Source organism: Spathaspora passalidarum, assembly GCF_000223485.1.
Source record: "Spathaspora passalidarum NRRL Y-27907 unplaced genomic scaffold SPAPAscaffold_7, whole genome shotgun sequence".
In the NCBI taxonomy this organism is placed as follows: Eukaryota; Fungi; Ascomycota; class Pichiomycetes; order Serinales; family Debaryomycetaceae; genus Spathaspora; species Spathaspora passalidarum.
In genome coordinates, this window is record NW_006767431.1 from 242,790 (window position 1) to 270,631 (window position 27,842).

General features: G+C 38.9%; 11 protein-coding genes across 11 annotated transcripts; 7 read left to right on the top strand and 4 right to left on the bottom strand. All coding sequences in view use genetic code 12, as the record gives it.

Annotated features, from left to right (window-relative positions):
• Positions 1 to 122: 122 nt before the first annotated feature.
• On the top strand, positions 123 to 983 carry SPAPADRAFT_63208 (uncharacterized protein; the record flags this gene model as incomplete). The annotated part of the gene is made up of 1 exon (XM_007377262.1): positions 123 to 983. The coding sequence occupies one exon, from the start codon at positions 198 to 200 to the stop codon at positions 903 to 905; it is 708 nt and encodes a 235-aa protein (XP_007377324.1).
• Positions 984 to 1,095: 112 nt separating this feature from the next.
• SPAPADRAFT_157271 (uncharacterized protein) lies at positions 1,096 to 3,472 on the bottom strand (the record flags this gene model as incomplete). The annotated part of the gene is made up of 1 exon (XM_007377263.1): positions 1,096 to 3,472. One exon carries the CDS (start codon positions 3,307 to 3,309, stop codon positions 1,591 to 1,593), a length of 1,719 nt encoding a protein of 572 aa, XP_007377325.1.
• SPAPADRAFT_143493 (uncharacterized protein) lies at positions 1,132 to 1,521 on the top strand (the record flags this gene model as incomplete). The annotated part of the gene is made up of 1 exon (XM_007377264.1): positions 1,132 to 1,521. One exon carries the CDS (start codon positions 1,132 to 1,134, stop codon positions 1,519 to 1,521), a length of 390 nt encoding a protein of 129 aa, XP_007377326.1.
• A 720-nt stretch (positions 3,473 to 4,192) lies between the features above and the next one.
• On the top strand, positions 4,193 to 7,270 carry EXO84 (exocyst subunit; the record flags this gene model as incomplete). Its single annotated transcript, XM_007377265.1, has 1 exon — positions 4,193 to 7,270. The coding sequence occupies one exon, from the start codon at positions 4,288 to 4,290 to the stop codon at positions 5,788 to 5,790; it is 1,503 nt and encodes a 500-aa protein (XP_007377327.1).
• On the bottom strand, positions 5,816 to 7,603 carry QDR3 (Qdr3p; the record flags this gene model as incomplete). Its single annotated transcript, XM_007377266.1, has 1 exon — positions 5,816 to 7,603. The coding sequence occupies one exon, from the start codon at positions 7,601 to 7,603 to the stop codon at positions 5,816 to 5,818; it is 1,788 nt and encodes a 595-aa protein (XP_007377328.1).
• A 2,526-nt stretch (positions 7,604 to 10,129) lies between these two features.
• On the top strand, positions 10,130 to 11,344 carry SPAPADRAFT_63211 (putative acyltransferase; the record flags this gene model as incomplete). Its single annotated transcript, XM_007377267.1, has 1 exon — positions 10,130 to 11,344. The coding sequence occupies one exon, from the start codon at positions 10,130 to 10,132 to the stop codon at positions 11,342 to 11,344; it is 1,215 nt and encodes a 404-aa protein (XP_007377329.1).
• A 239-nt stretch (positions 11,345 to 11,583) lies between these two features.
• Positions 11,584 to 12,348, top strand: FIG1 (Fig1p; the record flags this gene model as incomplete). The annotated part of the gene is made up of 1 exon (XM_007377268.1): positions 11,584 to 12,348. A coding segment is annotated over one exon (765 nt), but the record flags the coding sequence as incomplete, so codon positions are not given.
• A 406-nt stretch (positions 12,349 to 12,754) lies between these two features.
• Positions 12,755 to 24,127, top strand: TRA1 (histone acetyltransferase; the record flags this gene model as incomplete). Its single annotated transcript, XM_007377269.1, has 1 exon — positions 12,755 to 24,127. The coding sequence occupies one exon, from the start codon at positions 12,755 to 12,757 to the stop codon at positions 24,125 to 24,127; it is 11,373 nt and encodes a 3,790-aa protein (XP_007377331.1).
• A 4-nt stretch (positions 24,128 to 24,131) lies between these two features.
• SPAPADRAFT_63212 (phosphatidylglycerophosphatase) lies at positions 24,132 to 25,977 on the bottom strand (the record flags this gene model as incomplete). Its single annotated transcript, XM_007377271.1, has 2 exons — positions 24,132 to 25,487; positions 25,599 to 25,977. The coding sequence occupies 2 exons, from the start codon at positions 25,818 to 25,820 to the stop codon at positions 25,074 to 25,076; spliced, it is 636 nt and encodes a 211-aa protein (XP_007377333.1).
• SPAPADRAFT_73110 (uncharacterized protein) lies at positions 24,132 to 25,986 on the bottom strand (the record flags this gene model as incomplete). The annotated part of the gene is made up of 2 exons (XM_007377270.1): positions 24,132 to 25,487; positions 25,599 to 25,986. The coding sequence occupies one exon, from the start codon at positions 24,840 to 24,842 to the stop codon at positions 24,180 to 24,182; it is 663 nt and encodes a 220-aa protein (XP_007377332.1).
• SPAPADRAFT_143728 (E3 ubiquitin-protein ligase) lies at positions 25,969 to 27,834 on the top strand (the record flags this gene model as incomplete). The annotated part of the gene is made up of 1 exon (XM_007377272.1): positions 25,969 to 27,834. One exon carries the CDS (start codon positions 25,969 to 25,971, stop codon positions 27,832 to 27,834), a length of 1,866 nt encoding a protein of 621 aa, XP_007377334.1.
• Positions 27,835 to 27,842: the final 8 nt, after the last annotated feature.

Genomic DNA, 27,842 nt, shown 5'->3' on the forward strand with positions numbered 1-27,842 from the left:
TGTGGTAGTATTAGTGGTGGCAGGGTAAAACTGTGTAGTGGCGATTTACAACCAGAAACAAAACAGCGTTAATTTTTGTTGCAAGTATAAAATTTGGCTTAGGGAAAAACTAAACAAAGCCCAACAGTATGTTGGGAAGATAAGCTGACAACTTGGGTGTTGTGTGGGCAAGAGGGAAAATAGGGAAAAAAATTACCATGGATGCAGTTCACGAGTATGGACCATTACAAGTGTTGCCAATTGAAGATCTGAATGAGGATGGGGAGAGCAGTGACGTGTATAAATATTTGTTATCTGTAAGAGATGAAGCATGGAACGGACTGCCAGTGGAATTTATAGATAGAGAAATAAAGTCAGAACCAGAACCAACACAAGAAGAACAAGAGCAAGAACAAGAGAAAGAGCAAGAACAGAGTGCTGAAGTAACTGAAGAAGCACAAGAAGGGGTTACCCTATGGCAACAACAGTTACTTGCTGAATTCAAAGATATAAAACAGCAATTGGCGCAAGTTGATCAACCAGCTACTCTATTAGAAATCCCTGAAGATGCAAGCCATTGGCGAAAGTTTATACTAAACAACGAGCCACCAACTATAGAATACTTTGTACATCAGCTTGACAAACCAACCAAGGTTAAATTACTAGTGTATATAACCAAATGGCTCACTATGTCCAATGCAAGTATAGCAAATCTTTCTCAATGGATATGGAAGATCCTCTTAACTATTGACACAAGGTCTATGCTAACTCCAGATGAAATCTTCGTACTACGGAAGTTGGCCAAAAAGACAATAAAAGTAAAGGAAACATCTACTGAAACATCTTCTGTTGGTAATATGACGATTGATATGATAATAACATTAGTGTGCAGGCATTATGGACAATTGGATTTGCTACAACAATAGCTTGTGAATAGTAATATTAACTGGCCTTACTGTGCAACTAAGGGTATTTATATAAATATATATGTGAATTTCTTGTCGATAGCACGATGTAGTTTGCTTCAGCCCTGCTCTATATAGAAACATGTCGGCGCTACCAGATTTTTCCAAGTGTCACTGAAAAATCAATTGATCGACAAAAGTAATTTCGGTCGACATACTTCACCAGTATTATTCTTGCTATTCACAAATGTCCTCCAAAATCAATAAAGAATTGGTTATTCCATACAAGCACGTTCCAGCCAAACCAAGAAACGACAATGCCACAAGTGTAGTCGCCCAATCACTTCCTATGGCCGCTATGTTTATGCGTAACAAGATCTTATCCTGGTCGTCAGTATTCATAGCCGTACAAGCTTGGTTGAATGAGCCAATCAATGCTCCTAAGTCAGACAACGACAATCCTCAACAACCAGCTCTTTTGAAAATCACTTTTGCTATAGTTGCTTTATTGACTTGTTATATGGATGTTTTCTTCCCTGGTACTAATAACAACTTGAAAAACAGCGCTGCCGCCGTCACTAGTGCTGTTGCTGACGCTGTTTCTTCCACTGTTGAAGCTGCTGCTACTTCTGCTTGATTCATATGATTAATTATATTTCAATTCGTTTGTAATTCTACAATTTATAGTTACTATATATTTACAAAATTATTCCAAGGATACAATTACGCTCTCTATGCCATTGAATGAACCAGAAACATAGGTCGATTCATTGTCCCATTTCAAGTCACAAATACCAACGTTTTCTGTTATGTGACCATTAGACTGCTCTCCTTCCTTTTGTGCTATCTCTGGACTGTACACTCCCAAGCATCTAACCAAATCCTTTGGTCCTTCAAGTGACATATCCCATATGGTTATTCTGCAATAATCATCACCAACGGCGAGGTATTTCTTACTAGGCGATAGCACAACGTTGAATATAAGCACATCTTTAATTAAATCCGCATTCTCTTGTTCAGTTTTAAAATTCTCTTTTCGAAGCAATTGGCAATGTTTCAAGCTCTTGCCAGTGGTGCTATTCCAGATATTCAAGACTCCATCCATGGAAACACTCAATAAATTATCATCTTCAAGCCATTCTAATCCAACTATAGGGGAATTATGTTTGGAATCACCAATGTTTATGTCAAGACTCTCTTCAGCAGATGTAGCTCCAGTGCTTCCTGCTCCTTTACTTCCTCGCCATATCTTAATTGAATAATCAAAATCGGAACACGAAACCAACAATTTGTTATTTTTGTTAAATTTCATCAAGGAAATGCTATGTTCATGTCCTGAAAGCACCCCAATTGGCTGTATTTCAATAGTTCCATAGGCATTTTGGACAATATCGTGGATTTTTATATTGTTTTTACAAGTGGTTAATGCAAATTTATCCTCATGAAGCCAAGCACAGGAGGTTATATAACTCGAAGGTGTAGTTGTGGTTGTAGTGGTGGCAGCAGCAGTGGCAGCAGCAGTGGCAGCAGTTGTATCTGTGATTTGTTTAATTAGGGATAAAGTATTCCCATCCCACAAACATATTTGGTTTCTGGAATCTACGGATATCAAATATTGTCCGGAAGAGCTCCAATATAAACTAACAATAATAGCCCGAGCTTTTGTACTTGTAACATCTTCAGCAACAATATTGGCAATATTTTTCAACTTTCCATCAGGAGACCAAGCTCGCAATTCTCCATTTATTCCACCAGTGACTATCAAGTTTCCTAGAGGGGACCATGATACTATATTGACATCATTATGGCTAGCTTCAAGTAAGTTTGAATGATTAAGAATCACGGATTCGATTATTTGGCCGTCCTTTATGGCATTTATCACGGCACTCCCTTCGTTCTTTCCATAAGCAAACACTTTTGTAATTGGATGCCAGTCACAGGTTAAACTTGGAGAGAACTTAATAACGGGCTGTATTATCTTTGTTGTGAAGTCAATAGCATGTTGTATTGGCTCAGACAATTCTTCCGTGTCGGTCTTCTCTATTCCTTCCATATTATCCTTGTCTTCGCTTCCATTCAACTCAGATCTTAGCATGAATCGTTTATCTTCTGGGTCTACTGCTTTCAAATGGTCATGGACCAATGCGTTCAAAAGGTTTAACTTTCCATTGGGCACTTCTTCTTGCTCGTGCTTGGTTTCACTTTCATGCTTGGCTTCTTCCTCGGCAATACTAAAAAGAATACCCTTCTGTATCAAGTTAACAAGACACCCTGGTGGTATCTTGGTGATTATGTCGTGATTAGTTGAGTTTTCGTACTGCAGACACAAAGAAGCTTGGTCTAATGCATATGCAGAAAGGTCATAGCCAGACTCTTGAAGGTAACGCCACACCAAGTAATTTAATTCTCTGCTAGTTAGCGACATGTGTGTATCTTGATCGATCTATCTATCTGTATGTGATTGAGTAAAGATACAGTGTGTTGCTAGTTAAGGAACGGATGTCTTTTATTGTCTGTGTTGTCTAAATTTTGGCTGTCTAAGTTTTGGCTGCCTAAAATTTTGGTTGTCTGATTGTCTGGTTGTCTCTGTTTCCTCTCTGTTGATGTTTTTTTTTTTCGTTGTAAACTTTTTTTTTTTTGGCTGGCAGAAAATGCCTAAAACGAAACTTGGCCAGTTTTCCCAAACGGTTGCCACTTAGCTAACCAATCAATTGGACAATTGTCACAAATGGATGTTGAAAAAACGCGAAACAGAAAGAGTAGAGCACCATGGCAGTCTTCAACCACTAACAACGCCAAACCTAACCCCTATGCCACTAATACCGTGGCGGCAAACGATACTAACTTGCCACAAGTACCACACCCCTATGCAGACCTTACACGTACCGTCAGTAGGGAAACAATAAGTGGCAACACAAGAAAACATACTCGTCGTATGAGTATACATGTGTCAGCCACTGCACATGCTCATCGTCGTAGTTTTACTGACGCTGCCGCTCCCCCTTTACCTAATCTCAATATCGACAAGAAGGAGGTCACTGCACCAGTACCTCTTACTATTGAAGATAGGATATTTAAAGAGTTGTCAGATGGGTCTGCCGGTGATGTCGATGACTTCTACAAGTCATTGATCAAACAAAAGCAATTGATTGATAAGGATATCAAGAGCAATATTAATTTGAACCAGCGAAATATCTTGGAATTGACCAAAAGTTTAGTGGAAATCCAAGACGAACTAGTAGGATTAAGGGGAAGCACACATGAATTATACCAAGTTCTTGAGTACTTCAAAGAAGCAGCCGAAAGAAGATTGGAACTAGAACAACAAACTCAACAAACTCTGCCTCGGCCACAACACGAACAAAGTTTGGCTATACCCAAACGGAAAGATCGTTCTTCAATCATGGTTCTTGAGAAGATGTGGGCTAGTGAACTTCAATCTCTTTTCAAACATGTCGAAGGGGCCTCCAAGTTCATCCAACCTATACCTGGTCGTCATGTCCTTGCTGAAAGTGGAAGATGGCAAGAGGTTAACGTAGGTACGTGGAAACCAAACAATTTAACTCACATATTTGTATTGAATGATCTTTTGTTAATTGCAAACAAGAAAGCTTCAAATAAGCCAAGTTCTACCCCTTCTGACATAAAGAAATCGAAGTCAGGAAGATTGCAAGCAATTAATTGTTGGCCCTTGACTCAAGTATCCCTTTCCGAGATTAAACCACCTGCAAATGTTCAAACCGATGGCTCCAAAGTATACCTCATCAATGCCAAATCCAAATCGTTCAGTTTTGTCTATCAAACCGACAGATATGATCATTTTCTCAAGATTGTTGATCTGTTCAATAAAGGACGTAACGAAATGGTTCAAAAGGAAAGATTGAACAAGACATCTCCCGCATTCTCTCCATTGATGACTGGAGATACCAGAGATGAGAAACGACAATTGCGAGAATCCCTTCGAAGTTCCGGTAATTACGAAGGTATCCTTGATGAAAAGAGAATGAGTACTCCAAGCAATCGAAACTCGCGCGATTTTGTCCTTCATGATATTTCTGCTCGAGTTCATTCAAGAAATAGATCGCATGATTTTACAACTGTGATGAATGATAAGGATGGGTCCTTTTTCAATGAAATCAAGACTTTGGAAGATCGGTTGGACGATGTTGATGTAGAATTGTCCCACAATCAATATGCTGCTGCCGTGGGACTTATTTGTCATATTGAAACCAAATTGAAATCAATAGAATCTTCATTGACCCAGCAAAAGTCAACCAAAGAAGTACAAGATGAATTCTTCCTTCTTGAAATTTCGAAATTGAAAATCAACAATAGAAAGGAAAATGTTCAAAATTCGTTACAATTCAACCTTACTAACAACATATCTAAATTAACCCCTGAAGAAATTGAATCGATATTAGTATACTATGATAGTTTTGGACATTTGACTGAAGGTATCAAGACTTACCTTGATGCTGTATCTTTATATTTGGCAGCCACTGCTTCTCGTTTAATTGTGGGATTACAAGGCTCGACCAAGATTGACGTGGTTAATTATCTTTCCAACTTGGTGGTTATCAATGTGGCTATTGTCACGAGAACAATCAAGACCTATAACAACAAGATAGTGCCTATTTTGAGCCAACATGATGATGTCGATTCCAGTGAATTGATTAATTGGTGTGTTGAGGAAATTACTAAACTTTCCAAACAAATCAACAAGAATCTTTATGGAACTTTGTTAACTTCAGCCGAAGTGGAGGTTGAAACCAATCAAACGATATACAAGATCAAGGATGAAAAGCTATACAGTGAGTTTATCAATTTAATGATTCCTCAATTGAACGAACTAAAAAAGAATGGTATAAACGTGGACTACATTTTCGACCCAATACTATCGTTGTAATGATGTATTAAATAAATAAGATAACCTATAATTTATCGTAATATTTCCCAATGTCGTAATGTTCCCTAAAATAATCACCTCTTCTTTTTAAATAGATCAAAATTAGCGAACTTACCACGATGATCCCTGTAAGTATCGAAAACAAAACTCCTGGACCAAGAGCACGCAATAAAGGTTCCACAATGAATGTAGCTACTGCTGCCAAGATCATTCTGATTAAATTGTTCAATGCTACTCCGGTAGCACCTTTACCTGGCAATGTATCGACCAAATAAGTAACGGTGGCTCCAATAACCAACATGGTGGAGAACCCAAACAAGGCAGTACCAATCAAAGGAACAACCCAGAATACACCTTTATCCAAGGCCCATCCAAAGATTATACATGCCATAGGGTATAATGCCATGGCAAGAACAATATTCCAGGAGATACGTGATTCAGGAACAGTAGCCCCATTATGGGTCATTTGGTACTTTTTAAACAAATAATCGTTCCATCTTCCTCCCACGAGTGAAGCAATGACATAAGTTACGGAATTCGGAATATAAAGAAGACCAATAATGATTGGATGGAAGTTGTATGGTGGACGAGCAAAGTTATATGTGATTGTCATGTTGAAAAAGTAAAGAATAGCGAACGTGATGGCGGAGAATGCAACGACAAGGGCAACGGGTGGATATTGAAGAAGGACAATTGAATGCATGGGACGAATTGTAAGATCGTACAACGTGGTTTTCCATTGACCCTTATGTGGAGAAGTAGCATTGGTTATAGCTCGAGAAAGTTCCTCTTCTAATCTTTCCTTTTGGGACCGATGGGTTGCTACTGATTTGTTGGTGTTGATTCGAGAAATGGTGGGCATCACAGGATCAACAACTGGTCCTTCTTCTTCTTCACTTTCTTCAAATTCTTGGGATAGTTGACTAAATGCAGAACGTACACTAGGATTACTCATTACTCGTTCCAATGCCGTTTCTTCTGAGCCAGTATTACTTTCATCTGCCAATATCAAGTCTTTATTTTCTCTTAACAAATCCCTAATTGCTTGTAAATTTTCTGATTTCCGAAGTGTTTCAGGCAATAAGAACATTATAGAACAAAAGTTACATCCTGAAAATATAACCAATAACCATTGAGTTGCTCTCCAACCCCATGCTTGTGCGACAATACCACCTAAGATAGGAGCAAGGAATGGTCCCATAAGCGGACCGAGATAATACCAACCCATAGCAACCCCTCTTTCCTGGGGGATAAACAAGTCAGCAATTGTACCTGCACCTACAGCCTGAACACTAGCAGAACATCCACCTTGCAACACTCTGAATATAATCAATCCAGCAATGTTGGGGGATAACGACGTCCCAATAGAAAATGCGAGGAAAAGTCCGAAGGAAATCATATACACTGATCTTCTTCCATACCGTTCACTAAATGCCGACCACCAAAGAGGGAAAATCCCCAATGAAAGTAAATACACCCCCACAGAAACGTTCACGATCGAAGTGGAAGTGTGTAAATCAGTCACAATATCATCTATGGCAGGAAGCATGATAGAGGTTCCCATAGGACCAGTGATGGCCGCAAATGCAATAATGAGTACAATAAGGTACTTGATTTTGGCTGGATAGTCACGGGCATCTTCGTATTCCGGGACTACCACTAATGTAGCTAGAAGACCTCTTTTCTCCATATGAGGAACTCTGTTGGTCTTGTGAGTTGTAGTTCGTGAGATTGGAGTCTCTTCTGGTTGCAGATGTGCAGATTCTTGATGAGACTTTTCCTGATGGAGATGTACTGGGTCATGGTCTTCCATATCTGTTGTTACGATTGATGTTGCGTCATGGTGGGTATATACTGGCGATGTAGTTACATCATGAGCATCCACAGTTTCCCCGGGATTATGTAGCGATGGGGAATTAGTCATTTTTGTTCGTAATAGTCTATAGTCTAGATCTATGTCCTTAACAGTTCCACTAATGTATCTTATAAAGAAGAACGGGGGCAAATATAGAAACACCTAAAATTGTAGTGAGCGGTGTAGGATGAAACTTTGTATTGGTGCTGCTCATTTATACTCACCGGCATTTTTTACCTTCGATCCGACTGAGCGGGATTTTAAATTTTTTACATGAGCGATCGTTTCTTTTCGCATTGTCCATTGTTATCTGCCTAATTCGGTTATTTATTATCCCGCCGCGATTTTAAAACTGGCGGATATACCCAATGGGGAAATGGGATTAGTAATTGGTGCAATCTGATCTGATTTTGCAGACGTTCTAGTGACATGAACATACAGCTTGTATGGCAGCATATCTAAGTGACAGGAAAGTACCCAGTACAATTACAAAAAAAAATAGTCTTGAAAGAATCTGAAGCAATAGGTTGGTGGCTCAGCTAATACCGGGAAACATGCCGAGCTTCGGAACTATTAGGGTTCAACAGAAGAGTCACGGCTGATTTATATCTTTGAACATATATTGGCCGATCAACGTTATCTTAGTTCTATTGCTCATGCATGACAATAGTGTTAAATATTATCATATGTCATGGTATATTGTAATATAATTTTACTATAATTTGATCAAATTATCCACAATTTCCCACCAATAATTACGTCATTCCATTTTAGTCTGTATCCCCATGTGAAATAGCCAAATTAAACTAGATCTGACATAATCTGGAGGTATGCACTATAATGAATCCTGATTACACAAAGCAATCTTCGGAAGTAACGGATGAAAGATATCACTTCTGCATCAATACTATTACGTGTATCTAAGGCTTGCTCCACACCAAGTAAGGATTAAATACCTGATATATTTCATTCGATAACTTACGCATTGGCTTATTGGAATTGACCAGGCGAGAACACGCATCCTCCCCCCTGACTACTAGGAAATAACAAAGAATCATACTAATTCCCTTATCTTTTTTTTTTTTGCAACAAATTGCATACTATTTTCTTTCTGTGTTTGACAACCAATAAGTTTGATTCACAATATTGAAATGAGTATTATCTCAAGTGATCTACCAAACCAAGGCGTCTCCATCAATAGCTAATTAAAAGTTTACAAAAGTCCTTCCGGAAATCTTGCCGAAAGATCAAGCAAGAAGGAGACAGCTCCTGTTAAATCCATCAGACACCAACACTGATTCGAATAATTTCTCAAGAATGCTGGTTTTCAATAGGATATAATGTTTTATATTTAACATGCGCATCTTATACTGTTAAGTAAATCTATGGATATAGTGAAGGCACGGTATCGCAAAAGAGAACCACTCATTTCAAATATCATTTTGTTTTTCATAAAATGGATATTTGTGTTGTCAAGGACCCGTTTGGAAACACCCCTACTATTGGTAATGGTGAAATTTATATAGCACATACGTCGTATATACGGTGGTTTAAATTTGAATACGGTATGCACTCTCACCCTTCTCAATCAGCATAATCTCGAATTCATGCTACAAATACCACTAACGTGGATCTGATTAAGATACTCAAGTATGTTTAGAGGAATATCATCTGGCAAAGACATTCATGTAAGGATGTCTGGCATTATTCACTAAACACTCTGGTCTAGTATGCTATTGTAAAGCGTTATATCCTTCTGTATTTGATGGATGATAGACATAACCTTTATAATGCTATACAGTGCTTAGATTCGTGCCACCTTGGGTCATAAACAAAGCAAGATTGCAGCCTGAGCTGCAGCCGCAGTACGGTTTTATCTGAGACAAATCACAAAGACCTCTACCATGCATTCAAAGGCATATCATGCATTTGGATAGACTAAAAAACTTTTAGTGTCGTGGGTACATAATTTTCCTTGCTGCTATCGTAAATACAAAACTATGATATAACGACAGAACCAGCTATACAAGATTTGCGATTTAGAAGTGGCTGATTTGCAATATCAACTGAACGAGGTGAAGTAACTTTCATCTACATACTGTTGAGAATTTGGCCAAAACCAACCGTGGTTAAAAATAAACACTTTTTGGACCAGGGTTCGCAACGCATACCAATTTATTGATACGATGTTCCATCGCTTTGCTAGACGATACCTTCCAACCGATTCTGATCAGCTAATACGACAAACGAAGCCGCGCTCGTTAATATGCGCTCCACTTTCCCAACAATTTTGCAATTCGTCTATGTACGTCTGGTCTGTCCCCAATATTTTTTTGTCCGCCTCAATTTCATGTATTTTTATATTCGCCACCTCTCTCGAATTTGTACAATCAATGATCATGCTCAACACCTAATTTAAGCACTTTCCCCATTTCAATTAGAGTTTTATTTCCTAAAGATTCTTATAGAGTAACTCATACCAACATGAGTCTTAGACATACGTGGCCTGTGATCATAGTCCGATCCGCCTTTCTTGTACCTACTTTCCTCATTGGCTGTCTCTTTATCGTATTTACCCAGGTTGTGGGTCTTTACGTGTTTCAACACAATGCACCATCACGACAAGCAATGATAAACATCACCAAGACCCACTTTGTCATTCTAATTACATTTATGACCTCGTTGATCAACCCCACCAAAATTGCCATCACGTTGGACAAATCCGTTCCCAACCCCCAACAATTTACCGTCGATAACGGCGGACACTTGCATACTCTGTTCAAGCCCAATTCCATCTTCATTTCCAACCACCAGATATATACCGATTGGTTATTCCTCTGGTTCTTGAATTACACCAGCAGATTGAGTGATTACATATATATCGTCCTCAAGGATTTATCAAGCATTCCAGTGTTGGGGTATGGAATGAAGAATTACAATTTCTTGTTCTTGTCGAGAAAATGGGAAAAGGATAAGATCAAATTGACGAACCAACTTTTGGAAATTGACGCCAACGCAAGAGGAGTTGGACCGGCCAATGGTGTCACTTTGGTTTCCACCACCAACACCAATAAAATCAGGGAATGGCCCAAGACAAACCAACCAAGTAAGATTTGGCCCTATCAATTGATTTTGTTTCCGGAAGGCACTGTTCCTTCAGACAGAACCACTAAAAAGTCTCGGGAATACATTCAAGCAAACGGACACGAGCCCATGAAACACGTGTTGTTGCCTAGAATTCGAGGGTTGTATCTTGCATTAAAGAAGTTGCAAAACACCCTTGAAGTGGTTTATGATATCACCATTGCTTATTCTAATTTGAAAGAGACAGAGTATGGGGAAGATGTGTTTTCATTAAAGAGATACTATTTGAAAGGCTATGGTCCAGAGAGAATAAATTACTATGTGAGATGCTTCAGCATCAAGGATATTCCTTTGGGTGATGAAGAAGATGTCGATGACATAAGTCCCGAAGCTTTGAAAAAGTTTGAACAGTGGTTGTTGAACGTATGGTATGAAAAGGATGAACTCATGTCCAATTTCTATAAATTGGGCCATTGGGATAAACCAAATGATCCTACTGTTGTTGGTGATTTCAAATTGAGAAATCAAATTGAGATTGTTTTACCTTATTTATCGGGTATAACAGCCTTGTTGTTGCTTAGATTAGTCTATAAACTTATCAGGGGTATGTTTTAATAGATAACATTGCATGTAATGCACTTGTTCGTAATTGTCTGAGGTATGTTTTAGGTAGCGCTCGTAAAAAACAATGCTGATGTATGGATGTTTTGCTGGTAATTGTTGCAAAATTGTTTTGCAGTAGACTTGTTTCAGGTATGGAGTGATTCAAATCTTAGGATATATAACGTGAGTGATGGCAATGCCAGGTTGGAAATAGAATCCATGGAATTAAAACCAAAAAAAAATAATCAAAAATCAACATGTTGAACAAAAGTCTTACATTAATTGTTGTGATTATGCAGTTTATAGCCAGCGTGCTTCTTAGTTTCCTAGTTCTTGGGTGTATCGATACTTCCAAGAGGTATTCAGATAACTTTCTACTCCAATACCAATTCAATAATACTTCGCCGTTATTCCAGCACCTTAATACCACAGGCAATTCAACAATCTCAAAAACTGATGCATTTAGGGACATTAAAGTTAGCGTTAGCTACTACGGGGTCTGTCTCAAACTAACCAAGGGCCAATTTAACTGTACCAACTACAACAGTTTGCGTCTGTTTCCAGATTACTCAATTGCAGTAGTGAACAAGACCAAACTTGACTTGGTCCAATTAGCCCATAGGTTCCTGAGTGTCTGTCATCCCAAGGTTCTTCTTGCTACTATTCTCCTTTCACTAGTTGCGCTTCTTCTTCTTTGCTATGTGGTGATTCCATCTTTACCAGGGAAGTTCCAGTTGAAGAAAGGGTTGGTGGGATTAACTGGGTTCACAGCTATGTTTTGGGGCATAGGTGCAATGTTACAACATCAAGCAGTTAGTGCAAGTACTGTTATAATAAGAGAAGGTAGTATGGGGTTAATAAAAACCGAGATAGGCAAACGGGCAGAGTCAATTACATGGGTTTCATTTGGGTTGGATATCTTGGTCTTTGGCGGAGTTATGGTTGACTTTGTGACTGAGTATAAGTCGAGGAGAGTCTCTGGACCACCAGCGATGTTTGCTCCGGGAAAGGTGTAGCGAAACACCCACTCGGTTCCATCCGAACCCCCGACACAGGTTGTCACTAGTTGTCGATATAAACTGTGTAGTGTTTCCGTAGAGTGCCAGTTGAATAGTAGTAGTAGCAATACATGTCTCGCACCAGCCACAGCCGCAGCCGCAGCCGCAGTCGCAGTCGCAGTCGCAGTCGCGCCCTATCCCAAATAGGAAGGAGAGAATATTCCCGCTCACGTGAAACGCACGTGAGCTCGGGGTTTCCAGTCAAATCGAAAATCCGCTTTTTTTTTCCCTGCAAAAAAAAGTTTGGAATTTTTCCAAAGTAAACAAAAAGTTGCCAAAGATTCTTACAACCAAAAGGGCAACACCTCTATTTTACCCATTAAATCAATATACACATCGTTATAGTCCGTAATCAAACGTTACTATGTCATATACTGCGCAACTAGACGCGTTCGTGTCGAGGCTCAATGACAATAACTCCGATTATCGTGCCCAACATCTGATTCTTTCAGAACTTCTAGATACAATTGAGACCTTCAATGGGGCAGCCGAATACGAATATTTCCTCAAGAACTTGATCCCGCTATTCATGACACATTTGCAGCAAGTCCCAATTTCGTTCGTGAGCAGCTCTCCGCAGCATAAGTTGCGTAACTCGATCTTGGAGATTATTCATAGAAGTATTATGAATGAGACTTTCTTGCCCTTTGCAGATGAGATCTTGGAAACGTTGGTCAAAATCTTGAAAGATGAGAATGAAGACAATGGTGTTTTATGCATGAAGATCATCACCAGTCTACACAAGGCATACAAACAGAAACTTGGCGACAGGGTTAAACCGTTTCTTGAGATTATTGGCGAGATTTATGATAATATGGCCAAGACTGTAGGCGAAGTGTTTAATGAAGACGAAAAGAAGGATGACATCAAAGAGGAAGACGACGTCAAGATGGACGACGAAGAAGAAAAAGAAGAAGAAGAAGATGGGCAAGACAAGACCACTACATCCCCATTTGATGAAACCGCAAGCAAAACCCTTAGAAAGGCAATGTTCTCATTCAAAACCTTAGCTGAATGTCCAATAACCATGGTATCCTTATATTCCTCCTACAAGGACATTGTTCATCCCTCACTCAAATTATTCTTACCAAAAATCATTGACATTTTAACCTTGCAAGTGGAACAACAACGTGTCTATAGAGAACAATCAGAAACTAAAGTGGTCACTTCCATCTCCCCCAAAATCACTAATCGTCAAGCATATTCCGATTTCATCTTAGGTCAAGTCAAGGCAGCATCCTTCTTGGCTTATGTTTTCATTAGAGGTTATGCTGACCAATATTTAAACCAAGACCAAGCCAAGACAATCCCAGATGTTATTCTAAGACTTTTGCAGGATTGCCCAGCCGAATTATCTGTGGCCAGAAAGGAATTATTGCATGCCACCAGACACATTTTGTCTACCAAATTCAGGGTCCAATTCATACCACAAATTGAACTTTTGTTTAATGAAAAGATCCTTATTGGTGATGGATTGACTTCTTTTGAAACATTAAGACCATTGGCATATTCCACGGTGGCTGACTTCATTCACAATGTAAGAAATGAATTGACACCTAAACAGATTTGGAGTACTGTAACTATCTACTGTGATTTATTAAAGGACGATTCACTTGCTTTGACTGTACAAATTATGAGTGCCAAGTTGTTGTTGAACTTGGTTGAACGAATTATGAAATTACCAAACAAGTTGGAAGGTAGACAATTATTTTTGATCATCATTGACTCATATGCTAAACGATTTGAAAGTTTGAATCGTAAATACAACTACATCATTGGTAAGCACAACGAGTTTGAAAAGAAAAAGAGTATTAAGGAAAAGGATGCCAAGCTTGCTATTGAAAGATATTCAAGAAAGTCTAAACTGGATGAAATGAATGGTAAAGTGCAAGTGCTTGAAGATAAAATGGATGTGGACGAAGAAGAAGACCACGAACATCATGAAAATAATGAAAAGAAGGACGAGGCGCAAGAGGAAGAGAAGGAATTTGATCCACTTGATATATTCAACATTGACGGTCATTCTCCAATTGCAAGCTATCCTCTGACTAGCAACACTGACTTGTTGAAAGATGCCAGATACTTATTCCGTACTCTAATGACATTTTTGAAATCAGTTATATTTGGATTGAAGAATTGTAATCCTCCAGTCCCACCACAACCAACCTCAACTGATCCAAACAATCCAGGACAAACTGTCAATTATGATAAATGGAACGATTCAGCCAAGTTGATTTCATTTGAAGAAGTGAATATCTTACGAGCATTGTTTAGATGGGGAATAAGTTGTCTCCGATTCTTTTCAGTCCTGAAACCCAAACCAACCATTCTGGCCAAACCATTTGATTTTTCCACTGGTGGAACTAACTTACCAATTACATCATCAAAGGAAGAAAAGGACTTGATGGAAATCTTTGCCACTATTTTTATTCACATCGACCCTGCTTCATTCAATGAAATTGTCAGTTCAGAATTACCATTCATGTTTGAGTCAATGTTGGAAAACGCAGCATTGCTTCATTTACCACAATTCTTCCTTGCTAGTGAAGTTACATCAGCTAATTTCTCCAGTATATTGATTTCTTTCCTTCGTGAAAACTTGGACCAATTGGGCAAAGCCGACAATGTGATCAAGTCTAATATTTTGATTCGTCTTTTCAAGCTTTGTTTCATGTCAGTCAACTTGTTCCCAACCACGAACGAAGCAGTTATCTTACCGCATTTGAATTATTTGATTTTGGAAAGTTTGAAATTGGGAACCAAGGCAGAAGAACCAATTGTATATTCATATTTGGTAAGAATTTTGTTTAGAAGTATCAGCGGAGGGAGGTTTGAAAACTTGTACAAAGAGATTGTTCCTATTTTACCTGTATTATTAGAAAACCTCAACAAGATGATAACCAATGCCAGAAGACCGTACGAAAGAGATATATATGTGGAATTATGTCTTACTGTACCTGTACGTCTTTCGGTTCTTGTTCCACATTTGAATTATTTGACTCGTCCTTTAGTTTATGCCTTGAATGGTTCTCAAGAATTGGTTAGTCAGGGTTTAAGAACATTTGAACTTTGTGTTGACAATTTGACTGCAGAATATTTCGATCCCATGATTGAACCGGTGATTGATGATATCATGGCTGCTTTATGGAAACATTTAGAACCAGTCCCATACCATCATCAACATTCACATACTGCCATTAGAATATTGGGTAAATTAGGTGGACGGAATCATAGAAATTTCAAACCATGTAATGATTTAAAGACACAATCAGAATTAGACCAAGAAGTCAAGGCATTGTTTACGGTTCATGGATTGAATGGTCAAGTTCCAGTAAGTATTACTCCAGGCTTGGAATCTGCAATCAAGTTATTGGAAGAACCTAGATTGAAGGTCCATTATAGGATCAGTGCATTCAAGTATTTGGCAAGTATATTGAAGTTATTCATTAATACTACCCCAATTCCTCAAGATTTTGCAAAGTTTGCCCATGACAGCGTTGAATTTTTGAAGCTGGAAAAGTTGGAAGAAGGCATGGAGTTAGAAGAAAGTGGAATCCAAGATGTGGAGAAGTTAGATCGCCAGCAGAAATTATTTTCTAAGTTGTTGGAAATGTTATACTTTTCTGTATCTATTCCTGAATTGAAGGATGAAGCTAGTCAATTAATTGATGGAATCACCACCCATTTCACCTTGCTTTACTTGAATACATCTGTTATCGACCGTGTCAAGAAGGAAAGAAATTTTTCCGTCAATGATAATGAAGGAAAGGCTTATATTAGTGAAACTGTGTTTTTGAATGCATTGAATTACTCCTTGAGTTTCTGGGATAAAGAAGTTAGACAAAAAGGTATTGATACTATCAAGAATATTTACACCACTACGGTTACTATTTTTGGATCCGACGAAAATGCATTATATTCACCAGTATTCAGATCAATGCTTTATAAGTTTACCCATTGTTGTTATAATGAATACTACCATTCCAAATTAGGTGGGATCTTGGGTCTTCAGACGTTGTTTCGCGATTTGAACATTCCCGCTAGTTGGTTCTATAAGCGTCAATTTGAATTGGTCAGATCAATCTTTTTCATATTGAGAGACACTCCAGAGACTGCACCATTTGAAGTACGAGAATCTGCCAAGAGTCTAGTGTTGGATCTTTTGAAAACATGCAATGCTGGTGTCAATAAGGAAACGATTAGTGAAAAGCCATTACATACTGTTGTGGGAGCTTTAGTTTACGATTTAGCTAGCCCTACATCTATGGTTCGTGAAGTTGCGCAAGAATGCTTGAAAGTATTGTCTGAAACTGCATCTGTTCCGATCACCGCTATTGTTGGCCCTTGTAAGAACTTATTGTTGACTCCTATTTTTGGAAAGCCATTGAGAGCATTGCCATTCCCAATGCAAATCGGTAATATTGATGCTGTTACATTTTGTTTGGGATTACCAGATACATTTTTGACATTTAATGAAGAATTGAACAGATTGTTATTGGAAGCATTAGCTTTAGTTGACGCTGAAGATGAAAGCTTGGCCAATGTTCATCGTCTTTACGAATACCGTACCTCGAAACAATTGATTGAACTTAGAGTTGTTTGTATCAAGTTGCTCAGTTTGGCCCTAACCAAACCTGATTTTTCATTAGGATCATTGGCCGAAGCAAGAATTAGAATCTTGGGTGTATTCTTTAAGGCTCTTTGTAACAAGAGTACCGAGATTATCAATGCTGCCCATCAAGGTTTAGCTTCAAGTCTTCAAGAAAATGCCAAGTTACCCAAGGAATTATTACAGAATGGATTGAGGCCAATGCTTATGAATCTTTCTGATCATAAGAAGTTGACCGTTTCTGGGCTAGAGGCGTTGGCTCGTTTATTAGAATTGTTGATTTCATACTTTAGAATTGAAATTGGTAGGAAATTATTAGATCATTTAATGGCATGGGCACAGATCAACACATTGAGACAAATTGCCGGACAGGACCTTGAAAATAACCACACCGTCCAAATTGTCATGGCCATTTTGAATATTTTCCATTTGTTACCAGCAAAGGCATACACATTTATGGAAGAAATCATCAACACCTTGTTGTATTTGGAAGGACATTTAGACAGACATCAGAACTCACCTTTCAGAAAACCAGTGTCTAAATTCTTGAACAGATTTGCTGAAAACTGTATTGAGTACCTCATTAAGAACTTCAAGAACAGAAAGATGGGAAATATGCTTGCTTCAATTGCCGGTATGGATGGATGTGAACAAATTAGAAAGGTGGCTGAAGAAAAGATCCAAGTATTGGTGGATGATATTAAGGGAGAAACCGATCAAGAAATCAAAGTTATCAAGTTTGTCAATATGATTGATTTATTGGAATCTATAACTAACCACGATACGGAATGGTTTGATGGACAAAAGGAATTGTTGTTGACTCTATCAGAAATTATTGAGGGTATTTCTGATGCCAAACAAGCTCCATTGATTTCAGCTGCTCATTTCCAAAGTGACCAAGGTATTGAGAAGCTCCAATCTATTATTGTTCATTACTTGAAGAGAAATCCTAAAGATTTGGATTTAGTGTTTACCCTGGTGGATCGTCACTCAAGATTGAATTTGAAGGTTTCCAATGATATTGAGGATTTCATTTTCCGCGATATTGTCAGCTCAGAGAGTGTTGAAGATAGAGAAGCATACTTGAACAAGACTGTTGAATTTGTCAGTGGTGATGATCCTTGTCTTAAGGCTAAGATTTTCTTCTTAAAGAAGATTTTCAACCCTATTTTCATTTATGAATCTGTGGTAAATGGTAAAGTTGATAAGTTTTTTGAAAAAGAAGAACCTGAATGGTTGACTAAGTTGAATAATAATATATGGAAATCTACCAATGACATTATCACTGATCACACATCGGGATCAATGGATAGTTACAGATATGCTCTTTTGGAAGTGACTTCGTTGCTTCTTAAATTGGCATCAACGTTTATAAGTGGTTTACGGAAGGACATCATCAAATTCAGTTGGAATTACATCAAGTTGGAAGACAATATCACAAAGCAAGTTGCTTATGTTACTACTTCCTATTTCATCTCGGCATATGAAACTCCTGCTGAATTAGCAACCCAAGTTTTTGTTGCGTTGTTGAGAACACATCAAACTGATTCAAGACATTTGGTAAGACAAGCTTTGGATATATTAGCTCCTGTAATGTCAGAAAGGATGAAACTTGAGTCACCAAACAGTTGGTTGAAATGGCCTCGTCGTATCATTTCTGAAGATGGTTTCAATGTAACTCAAGTATTGAATGTTTATCAATTCATTGTACAACATCCAGATTTATTCTTTGTTGCTAGAGAGCATTTCATATCCAATATCATCACTGCTATGGGTAAATTGACGATTCTTGCCAATCCAGCTATTGAAAATCAAGTTTTGGCAATTGAATTGGCGGAATTAATTTTGTATTGGGAAAGAAAAGCCAACGATGAAAAGAAAGAAAAGAAGGAACTAGGTGAAACCGAAGAGCCAAGAGAAGAAGTTAAAATTGAAGGTGATTTCACCACTGCTGCCGATTATTCTATTCCATTCGGCCAAAGAGAGGCTTGTGTGACATTTTTGATTAGGTATGTCTGTATCAGTCCCCAACGAGCATCCGAAAGTGAATTGGGTCAAAAGGCATTAGGAATTTTGTATGATTTGTTAAGTCCTAACCATTGGCCTGAAGTTTCCGTCAAGTTGACATTCTTTGAAAAGTTTTTACTTTCTAATGATTTGAACTCGAATAATTTGTTAGGTTACTGTTTGAATGCATTGGAAGTTCTTGGTGTTGTTTTGGAATGGAAGAAGGCAGAATGGATCTTATCTAACTTATCCTATCTTCAAAAGTTGCTTGAAAAGTGTATCAAGTCTGATAATCATGACATTCAAGAAGTGTTACAAAGAGTGTTGTCCACTATATTGAAAGCTATTAATGATCAAAAAGAATCAGAAGAAGAAGAAGAGGAAGAGGAAGAAGTCAAAGAGTTTGTAAACTTACTTACTACTACTGTGTCCGAAGATTTGGGAGATATGCCATCTGTTGCAGCTGGAGTTACCTTATCATGGACTTTAGCAAGCTACAGACCATCTACATTAGATCCATTGTTGCCACTGATTATGAAGACATTCAGCAAGCTTTGCAAAGATCATATTACAATCACCCATCAAGGATCACAATCGGCATCTTCCTCCTCCAAGGAAACTACCAGTTCAGAATATGAAGCCAAGATGACTACTAAATTACTTGAAAAGATACTTAATTTATGTTCCATGAGAATTTCAAACTTGGGTGACCAGCGTCGTATTTTCTTGAGTTTATTGGCACAGTTGATTGAAAGAAGTTTGGATAAGGATACTCTTGAAAAAATCATTAAGATTGTTAAGAATTGGGTATTTTCAAGAACAGATTTGTTCCCAACTACCAAGGAGAAGGCAGCTATATTACTGAAGATGATGGTATTTGAAATCAGAGGTGAACCTACATTGTCCAAGGAATTTTACCAGATCATTGTTGATATTTTTGAAGATGATACTTTTAGCTGTACTGAACTTACCGTGAGAATGGAACAACCATTTTTGGTTGGTACCAGAAGTGCTGATGTTTCAATTAGAAAAAAGTTGATGAGTATTTTGAATAATAGTTTGGAAAAGGATGTTAGTAAGAGATTGTATTATGTCATTAGAGAACAGAATTGGGAATACTTGGCTGATTATCCATGGTTGAATCAAGCATTGCAATTGATTTTTGGTGCTATTAGTTACAATAAGAATATTAAACTTGTTGAAGAAGAGAATCAATTGGCACCAGTTCAAGTCTTGCCTTTACCTAAAGGAGAAACAACCATGGATATTGAAGTTGAAGAAAATAAGGAATTGGCTGAATTACTTGAAAAGCATTCGCAGTTTTTGAATTCAGTAGTTGATATTAAGGCTGGTGATATTTTGGAACCATTGATCGATATGTTTTATCAAAGTAGTGAAACTATTCACAAAACTTGGTCTGTTATTTTCCCAATTGTATTTGCATCAATCCCACGTTCTGAACATTTGGATTTCACAAGATTCTTGGTTATTTTGTTATCTAAGGATTACCATACTCGTCAAGTTGACAGTCGTCCAAATGTCATTCAATCATTAATGGAAGGTATTGCTCGTTGTGAAGGGTTACAATTGCCCCCATTCGCCGTGGAATGTCTTGCTCTGAACTTTGATGCTTGGTCTCAAGGTATTCACATTTTGGAAAATGTCGATGAAGAAAGTATCAATGGAAATGCCGAAGTTCGTGAAGTCACTCAAGATGCCTTGGCTAAGTTGTATGCTACCTTGAAAGAAGATGATGTATTTTATGGATTGTGGAGAAGAAGAGCCAAGTATGCTGAAACAATCAGTGCTTTATCATATGAACAAATTGGTCTTTGGGATAAAGCTCAACAACTTTATGAAGCTGCTCAAATCAAGGCAAGAAGCGGAGCTTTACCATATGGCGAATCTGAATACACGCTTTGGGAAGACCATTGGATACTTTGTTCTGAAAAGTTGCAACATTGGGATATTTTGACTGATTTGGCAAGACATGAAGGGTTCTCTGACTTGCTTTTGGAGTGTGGTTGGCGTGTAGCAGATTGGTATAATGATAGAGAAACTTTGAATCAAACTGTCAAGAATGTTATGGATGTACCTACACCTCGTCGTCAAGTGTTTGAAACATTCCTTTGTTTACAAGGATTTGGACAAGAGAAGGAAACTTTACAAGATCTTTCAAGGTTGTGTGATGAAGGAATTCAATTGGCATTACGTAAATGGCATGGATTACCTCAAAGATTCAATAATGCACATATTCCACTTTTGCACACTTTCCAACAATATGTGGAATTCATGGAAGCCAGTCAAGTTTATGCTAGTTTGGTAACCACCAATGCACAGAATTTGGATGTTAAATCTCAAGAATTGAAGAGAGTGTTGCAAGTATGGAGAGAAAGATTGCCTAATGTATGGGATGATATTAATATTTGGAACGATTTAGTCACATGGCGTCAACATGCATTCCAGGTAATTAATAAGGTTTACATGCCATTCATTCCTATTTTACAACAATCTAATTCTGGCGGAAATGCAAATTCTTATGCTTACCGAGGATTCCATGAAATTGCCTGGGTCATTAATAGATTTGCTCATGTTGCTAGAAAACACAACATGCCTGAAGTTTGTATCAAGGAATTGACTCGTATTTATCAATTACCAAACATTGAAATCCAAGAAGCCTTTTTGAAATTAAAGGAACAAGTTAAATGTCATTATCAAAACCCTAATGAAATCAACACTGGTTTGGATGTTATTAGTAACACTAATTTGGTTTATTTTGCTACTCAACAAAAGGCGGAATTCTTCACATTGAAAGGTATGTTCTTGAATAAGTTGAACCAAAAGGATGAAGCCAATAAGGCGTTTGCTACTTCTGTGCAAATTGATTTGAACTTGCCTAAAGCTTGGGCTGAGTGGGGGATCTTTAATGATCGTCGTTTCAAGGAGAATCCTAATGACATGGTTTATGCTAACAATGCAATCAGTTGTTACTTACAAGCTGCTGGGTTGTACAAGAATGGCAAAACCAGGAAATTGTTGGCTAGAATCTTATGGTTGATTAGTTTGGATGATGCATCCGGTACTTTGGCACAAGCATTTGAAAACTTTGGTGGTGAAGTTCCAGTATGGTACTGGATTACATTCATTCCACAATTGTTGACTTCACTTTCTCATAAAGAGGCTAAATTGGCCAAACTGATTTTAGTGAGAATTGCCAAAAATTATCCACAAGCTTTACATTTCCAATTGAGAACCACGAAGGAAGACTTTGCCGCTCAACAGAGACAAGCAATTGAAATTGCCAGACAACAACAAGCTCAACAACAACAACAACAACTGCTGACTGCTGCTGCTGCTGCTGCTGCAACTACCGCATCCCTGAGCAACACACCAGAAAAGACAGAGAATGGAGGAGAGCAAACCGATGGTAAAGCCGAGTCCTCTGAAGGTAAATCGCCAAAGGCTCAATCGCAACCACCACCTACATTCAAACCAAATATCCCCCTTTCAGTTCGTCAACCGTTGGAACATGTCGAGGAAATCATGGGTATTTTGAAAACAGCATATCCATTACTTGCCCTTTCTTTAGAATCATTAGTTGACCAAATTAACCAACGTTTCAAATGTACTGCAGATGAAGATGCTTACAGACTTGGTGTTGCTTTATTAAATGATGGAGTGCAATACTTGAATCGTTTGGGTAATCCTCGTGATGATGCTAAGTTGCCTCCAATCACTGAAGCCAACATTACCAGATTTGCTGAGACAGTATTGCCCAAACAAATTAGAGCCGAATTTGAAAAGGATTTGGTTGTGGGTAAACCAAACTTGGAAACTTATATTATCAAGTTGAGAAAGTGGAGAGATAGATTAGAGGATAAGTTGGATAGAAGATTTAGTGAAGTCAATTTAGAGAACTTGTGCCCCCACTTGAGTGAATTCCATCATCAGAAATTCGAAGAGATTGAAGTTCCAGGGCAATACTTGTTGAATAAAGACAACAATAACCATTTCGTCAAGATTGAAAGATTCTTGCCTACGATTGATTTAGAAAGAGGTACTAATGCCTGTTATAAGAGATTAAGAATTCGTGGACATGATGGAAGTTTGCATACATTCGCCGTGCAATTCCCAGCCGCTAGACATTGTCGTCGAGAAGAATGTGTGTTCCAATTGTTTAGAATATTCAATGATAGCATATCAAGAAAAGTGGAAACCAGAAGAAGAAATATTCAATTCACATTGCCAGTTGCTGTTCCATTATCGCCCCATATTAGAATTGTCAAGGATGATTCAAGAGACATTACATTACAAAAAGTGTATGAAGATTTCTGCAAGAAGAAGGGAGTTAGTCGCGATGAACCATTCATCTACACTGTTAAGAAATTACGGGATGCTTATGATCCAAGATTGCCCAAGCCAGATTTGGCAAGTATTAGAGTGGAAATACTTGGTGCTATTCAAGCTTTGCTTGTTCCATCCACTGTGCTTAAGAACTATTTCGTGGGTCTTTATCCTAACTTTGAAGATTTCTGGCTCTTTAGAAAGCAATTCACGTCACAATATGCCCTGTTTATTTTCATCACGTACATGATGTGTGTCAATGCCCGTCAACCACAAAAGATTCATGTCAACAAGGGATCAGGTAATGTGTGGACTTCAGATATGTTGCCATGCAAATTACCATCCAAGGGAGTCGACACTAGCCAGAAGCCAACGCCAATCTTTGTCAATGCCGAACAAGTACCATTCCGTCTTACACCAAACATTCAGAAACTTATTGGGGAAAGCAACTTGGAAGGTATTCTTCTGGTTTATATTCTCTGTATTGCCAGAGCATTGATGGAGCCAGAATCTGATTTGGAACAATACTTGACTTTGTTTGTCAGGGATGAAGTTGTATCATGGATGAATAACCAAGATGCGCCAAGACTGAGTATTCAATTGAGAGAGATTGTGAGATTGAATGTTGAAAGTATCATGAAGAGAGTCATGACTATGGGTCATGTACTGAGTGGTGGCAGTGGCGTAGCTACACAAAACGTATTGGAATTAATTTCCCAAGCTGTCAATCCTAGAAACTTGGCTGCTGCTGATACATTATGGATGGCTTATTTCTAATTGTATATTATATTTGTATTAAATAAAAAAAAAGAAGTTGTATATTATAAGTTCACACTAAATAGTAGTCCTTCTGACCCTCAACAAACGCCTCAATCGAACTGTTGATTCCTTCGTAAATCTTGTTCCTTTTGATAACTCTTCGATCCACCTTACCGTTGATAAACTCCAATGCTCGAGAACAAATCACAAATAGACAAAACACACTAGCCGTCGCCAATGCCGCAAAACACATGGCGAGAACATGAAATACAATGATATAGGTATCCACTCTCGTCTTTATAGTCGACGTATGCCCGCGCTCCCTCTCGATCTGGAACATTTCACCCGCATTTAAGCACTGAACCACCAGGGTAATGTGCAATACCAACCCAATCAACTCCATAACAAAAGAAACAAACGAGCATCGCAAAGACACAAGTGTCGGTATCGTGCTCGAACACAAAGGGAGCAACGCAGCATTGATGACAAACATAACCAACGTATACATGCATGTAATCACACAGATAGCCGGTCTGTTTTCGATATCCTCCAAGGGAACACACGCATAAATGAGGATGTACTGGACAAGAAGGAATGTGAAATAAACGCGAAACAAGTTTCTGAATAGACGCGGGTTGTAAATGGTGGCTAGGGTGTCAACTATAGTGTCATTCCCGAGATTGATGTGGTGGCCCTCGGGAATTGGTGGGTCAAAGAGGACGTTGTGGACCATTGGTGCGGTCTGGCTGGGAGACGTGGCGGTTGTTTCGGCTGAATGTTGTGTATTGACGCTATATGGTGGGGACTTCTAATTGTGGATGTGGGCTAATGTGTGTAAAAAGAATAAGATGCAAAAAACGACAGCCGCTTGTGAATAGCCGCGAATTCTTCATATAAGGAAAACAGATTTTGGAGGCATATCAAAAGTATACATATGTATAGATGCCTTGGATAGCAGGGGCAACTACTGGTGGCTGTACAGGTTTTTTGGAGCAGGTGGTACAAACGGAGCATCTCTTTTGGTCAACTTGTCGTAAACGGTTCTTTCCAAACTAGGAAACAATTTTGTCGACAACTCTACACCTTCACTTACCCAGACGCCATAACTTCCCATCATGTTTGCCATTAACATGTCGGTGAATAATCGATCACCAACTACGGCAATTTCGTGAGGCTCCACGCCAAGCGTAGCAAAATACGTCTGGATTTCTCCGAAACATCCTGGTTTTTTGGTGGCATGACGAAGAACAGTTACTCCCGTGTCACGTTCCAATTTCTCAGCTTGGACATGGTCTATGTCGTCGTTTGTTCCTGCTGAGTTGCTGACTATGAGAACGTGTTCTTTATTGTAGTGGCTAAGTAATTCCTTCCAGGTGTCCTGGGTTGGGTTAGTATAACTTGAAAACTAAGACAAAATAAACAAACAAACAAACAAACAATCAATCAATCAATCAAACAAACATGAAGTTGTTAGAATGTGTGTACATACTTGGTATGCCGGCCAGACTTTGTCATCGTGATCCTTGGCGAAACAGTTGTCCTTGTCAAGCACGATTCCTTTAATAGTGACTGGTGTTGGCGAGTTGGTTTGATTCGGTATCACCAATGGTATTGGGAGCTGATCAAATGATTTGATACACAAATGTGGAAGACAAAGCGATGGATTGTAGAGAAGTCTACTGACGTTGAGTGTAGCACTGACGTTGAACATTGTGTAGTTGGATGTAGTGTAGTTGTCTACGACGGGACTGCCCTCTCTCTGTCTGTGTCTCTTTGCTGTTGTTGAACAGAAAAAATTTGACAACCAAAATTTCCATGTCAACGAACAGTATCACCAGTATAGATCTATAGAGCAATTAATGTCCGAATCACCAAGCAACACCCCGTCAGACAAGAAACCTAGAGTCTCTCGTGGAGGGCATCACCACAGGGCAAACAGAGGATACAAGAAACGTCCCAATGACTCATCAGCGACAGCTACATCGCATGCTGACAAAGAGGAAGAAATTCCACCAGATGAACAATGTTTAATTTGCGCCGAGCACATTCAATATGCCGCACTAACACCTTGCAACCATACTACCTGTCATAAATGTACATTCAGACAACGGGCCCTTTACGAACGAACCATCTGTCTTATTTGTCGTACTGAGAACCCTCATGTCGTATTCACAGAACAGATTAATAAAGAGTATAGCGAGTTTTCCGACAAGGACATCGTGGCCAAGAATGAAAAGTATGGCATCTGGTTCACCCAATCCTATGTCGAAACAGACACAATGAACCTCCTTGCCAACACTTGTTCCATCTGTAATGAAAAACTTGACAGTTTTAAGGCCTTGGGCAACCACGCCAAAGAGATCCATTCCAAATACTTCTGCCACCTTTGTCAAAAGTTCAAACATGCATTCATATCGGAACTCCCCTTGTACACCGCGCGTCAACTCCAACGACATCAAACTGAAGGTGATGGTGATGACTCGGGATTCAAAGGCCATCCTGCATGTAAGCACTGTCATCACAAGAACAATCGCTACTATTCCGAAGATGAATTGAAGGTGCATATCAGAGACAAGCATGAGCGATGCCACATTTGTGATCAGTTTGATAGAAAGAACGCTGATTATTATAGAAATTACGATGCCTTGTATGCCCATTTCCAAGCCGATCATTTTGTGTGTCGTGCTCCGGCGTGCATAGAGAAGAAGTTTGTCGTGTTTAGAGACGACTTGGATTTGACAGCTCATATGTTGAAAGAACATGGCGGTGTCGGCAGTGGCTCTTCCAATCGAGTGGTTATCGGGTCTAATTCCCACTTTTCGCAATTGTCAACGTTTGCTGATAGAAGACCCGGTGCTACCCCAGTCAACTGGAACGATGACGAACAACAAACACCAGAAATTAAACGGAAAAGATTTGAAGAACGGGCCAAGCACTATCTCAGTTATGACCCGGCCAAATATGATGAATTTGTTAGTTTGAATGCCAGTTTCAAGAACAAGAAAATCAGTGCCAGTGAACTTCTCAGCCTTTACAAGCAAGATTTGTTTCCTGACCAATCCAGCGATGAAATGAATTTGTTGATTCGAGAGTTTGCCGAATTTTTTCCAACTTCTTCTGAATTACGTCGTGACTTGGAATCTGTATCTAAAGATGCGGCCATTACTGAAACACAAAATGAAAGTTTCCCTGTGCTTGGAGGCCGACCAATCGGATCAATGGGACTATGGGTTGGGTCCAGAAGAACACCAAGTCCTAAACCGGACAAGTTTCCAGCATTAGCCAAACCAGTAAAGAAAGCAATTGCGGCGCCACAGCCTATAAAGTACACCAATGTAATCAAAACCACCGTGAAGAAGAAGCCATTGAGTCCAGTGGTAAACACCGGCCCTTCGACTTACAAACCTACGTATTTGGACAACAACTCCTCACCATCACTTCCAGTTCTTGGACAAACTAGCAGAACAAACTCGCCCATGCAAACATCGTCTTCGCTTCTGTCTGCGCCTACGAAATTCCCAGCCTTGGAGAAGAAACAACGGAAAGTAATCCCCACTGTCAAACAATATAATATTGCCGATCCCAGCCTGTGGTCGAAAAACGCGGCTAAACAACCAGTTCGAAACAGTACCACCCCCACGGACGATTGGGGAGGGATTGAGATAATAGACAAACGAAAGGGTAAATTGAAAAAGAAAGGTGGAGTAGTTAGTGATTTAATTTAAAGCCTAAG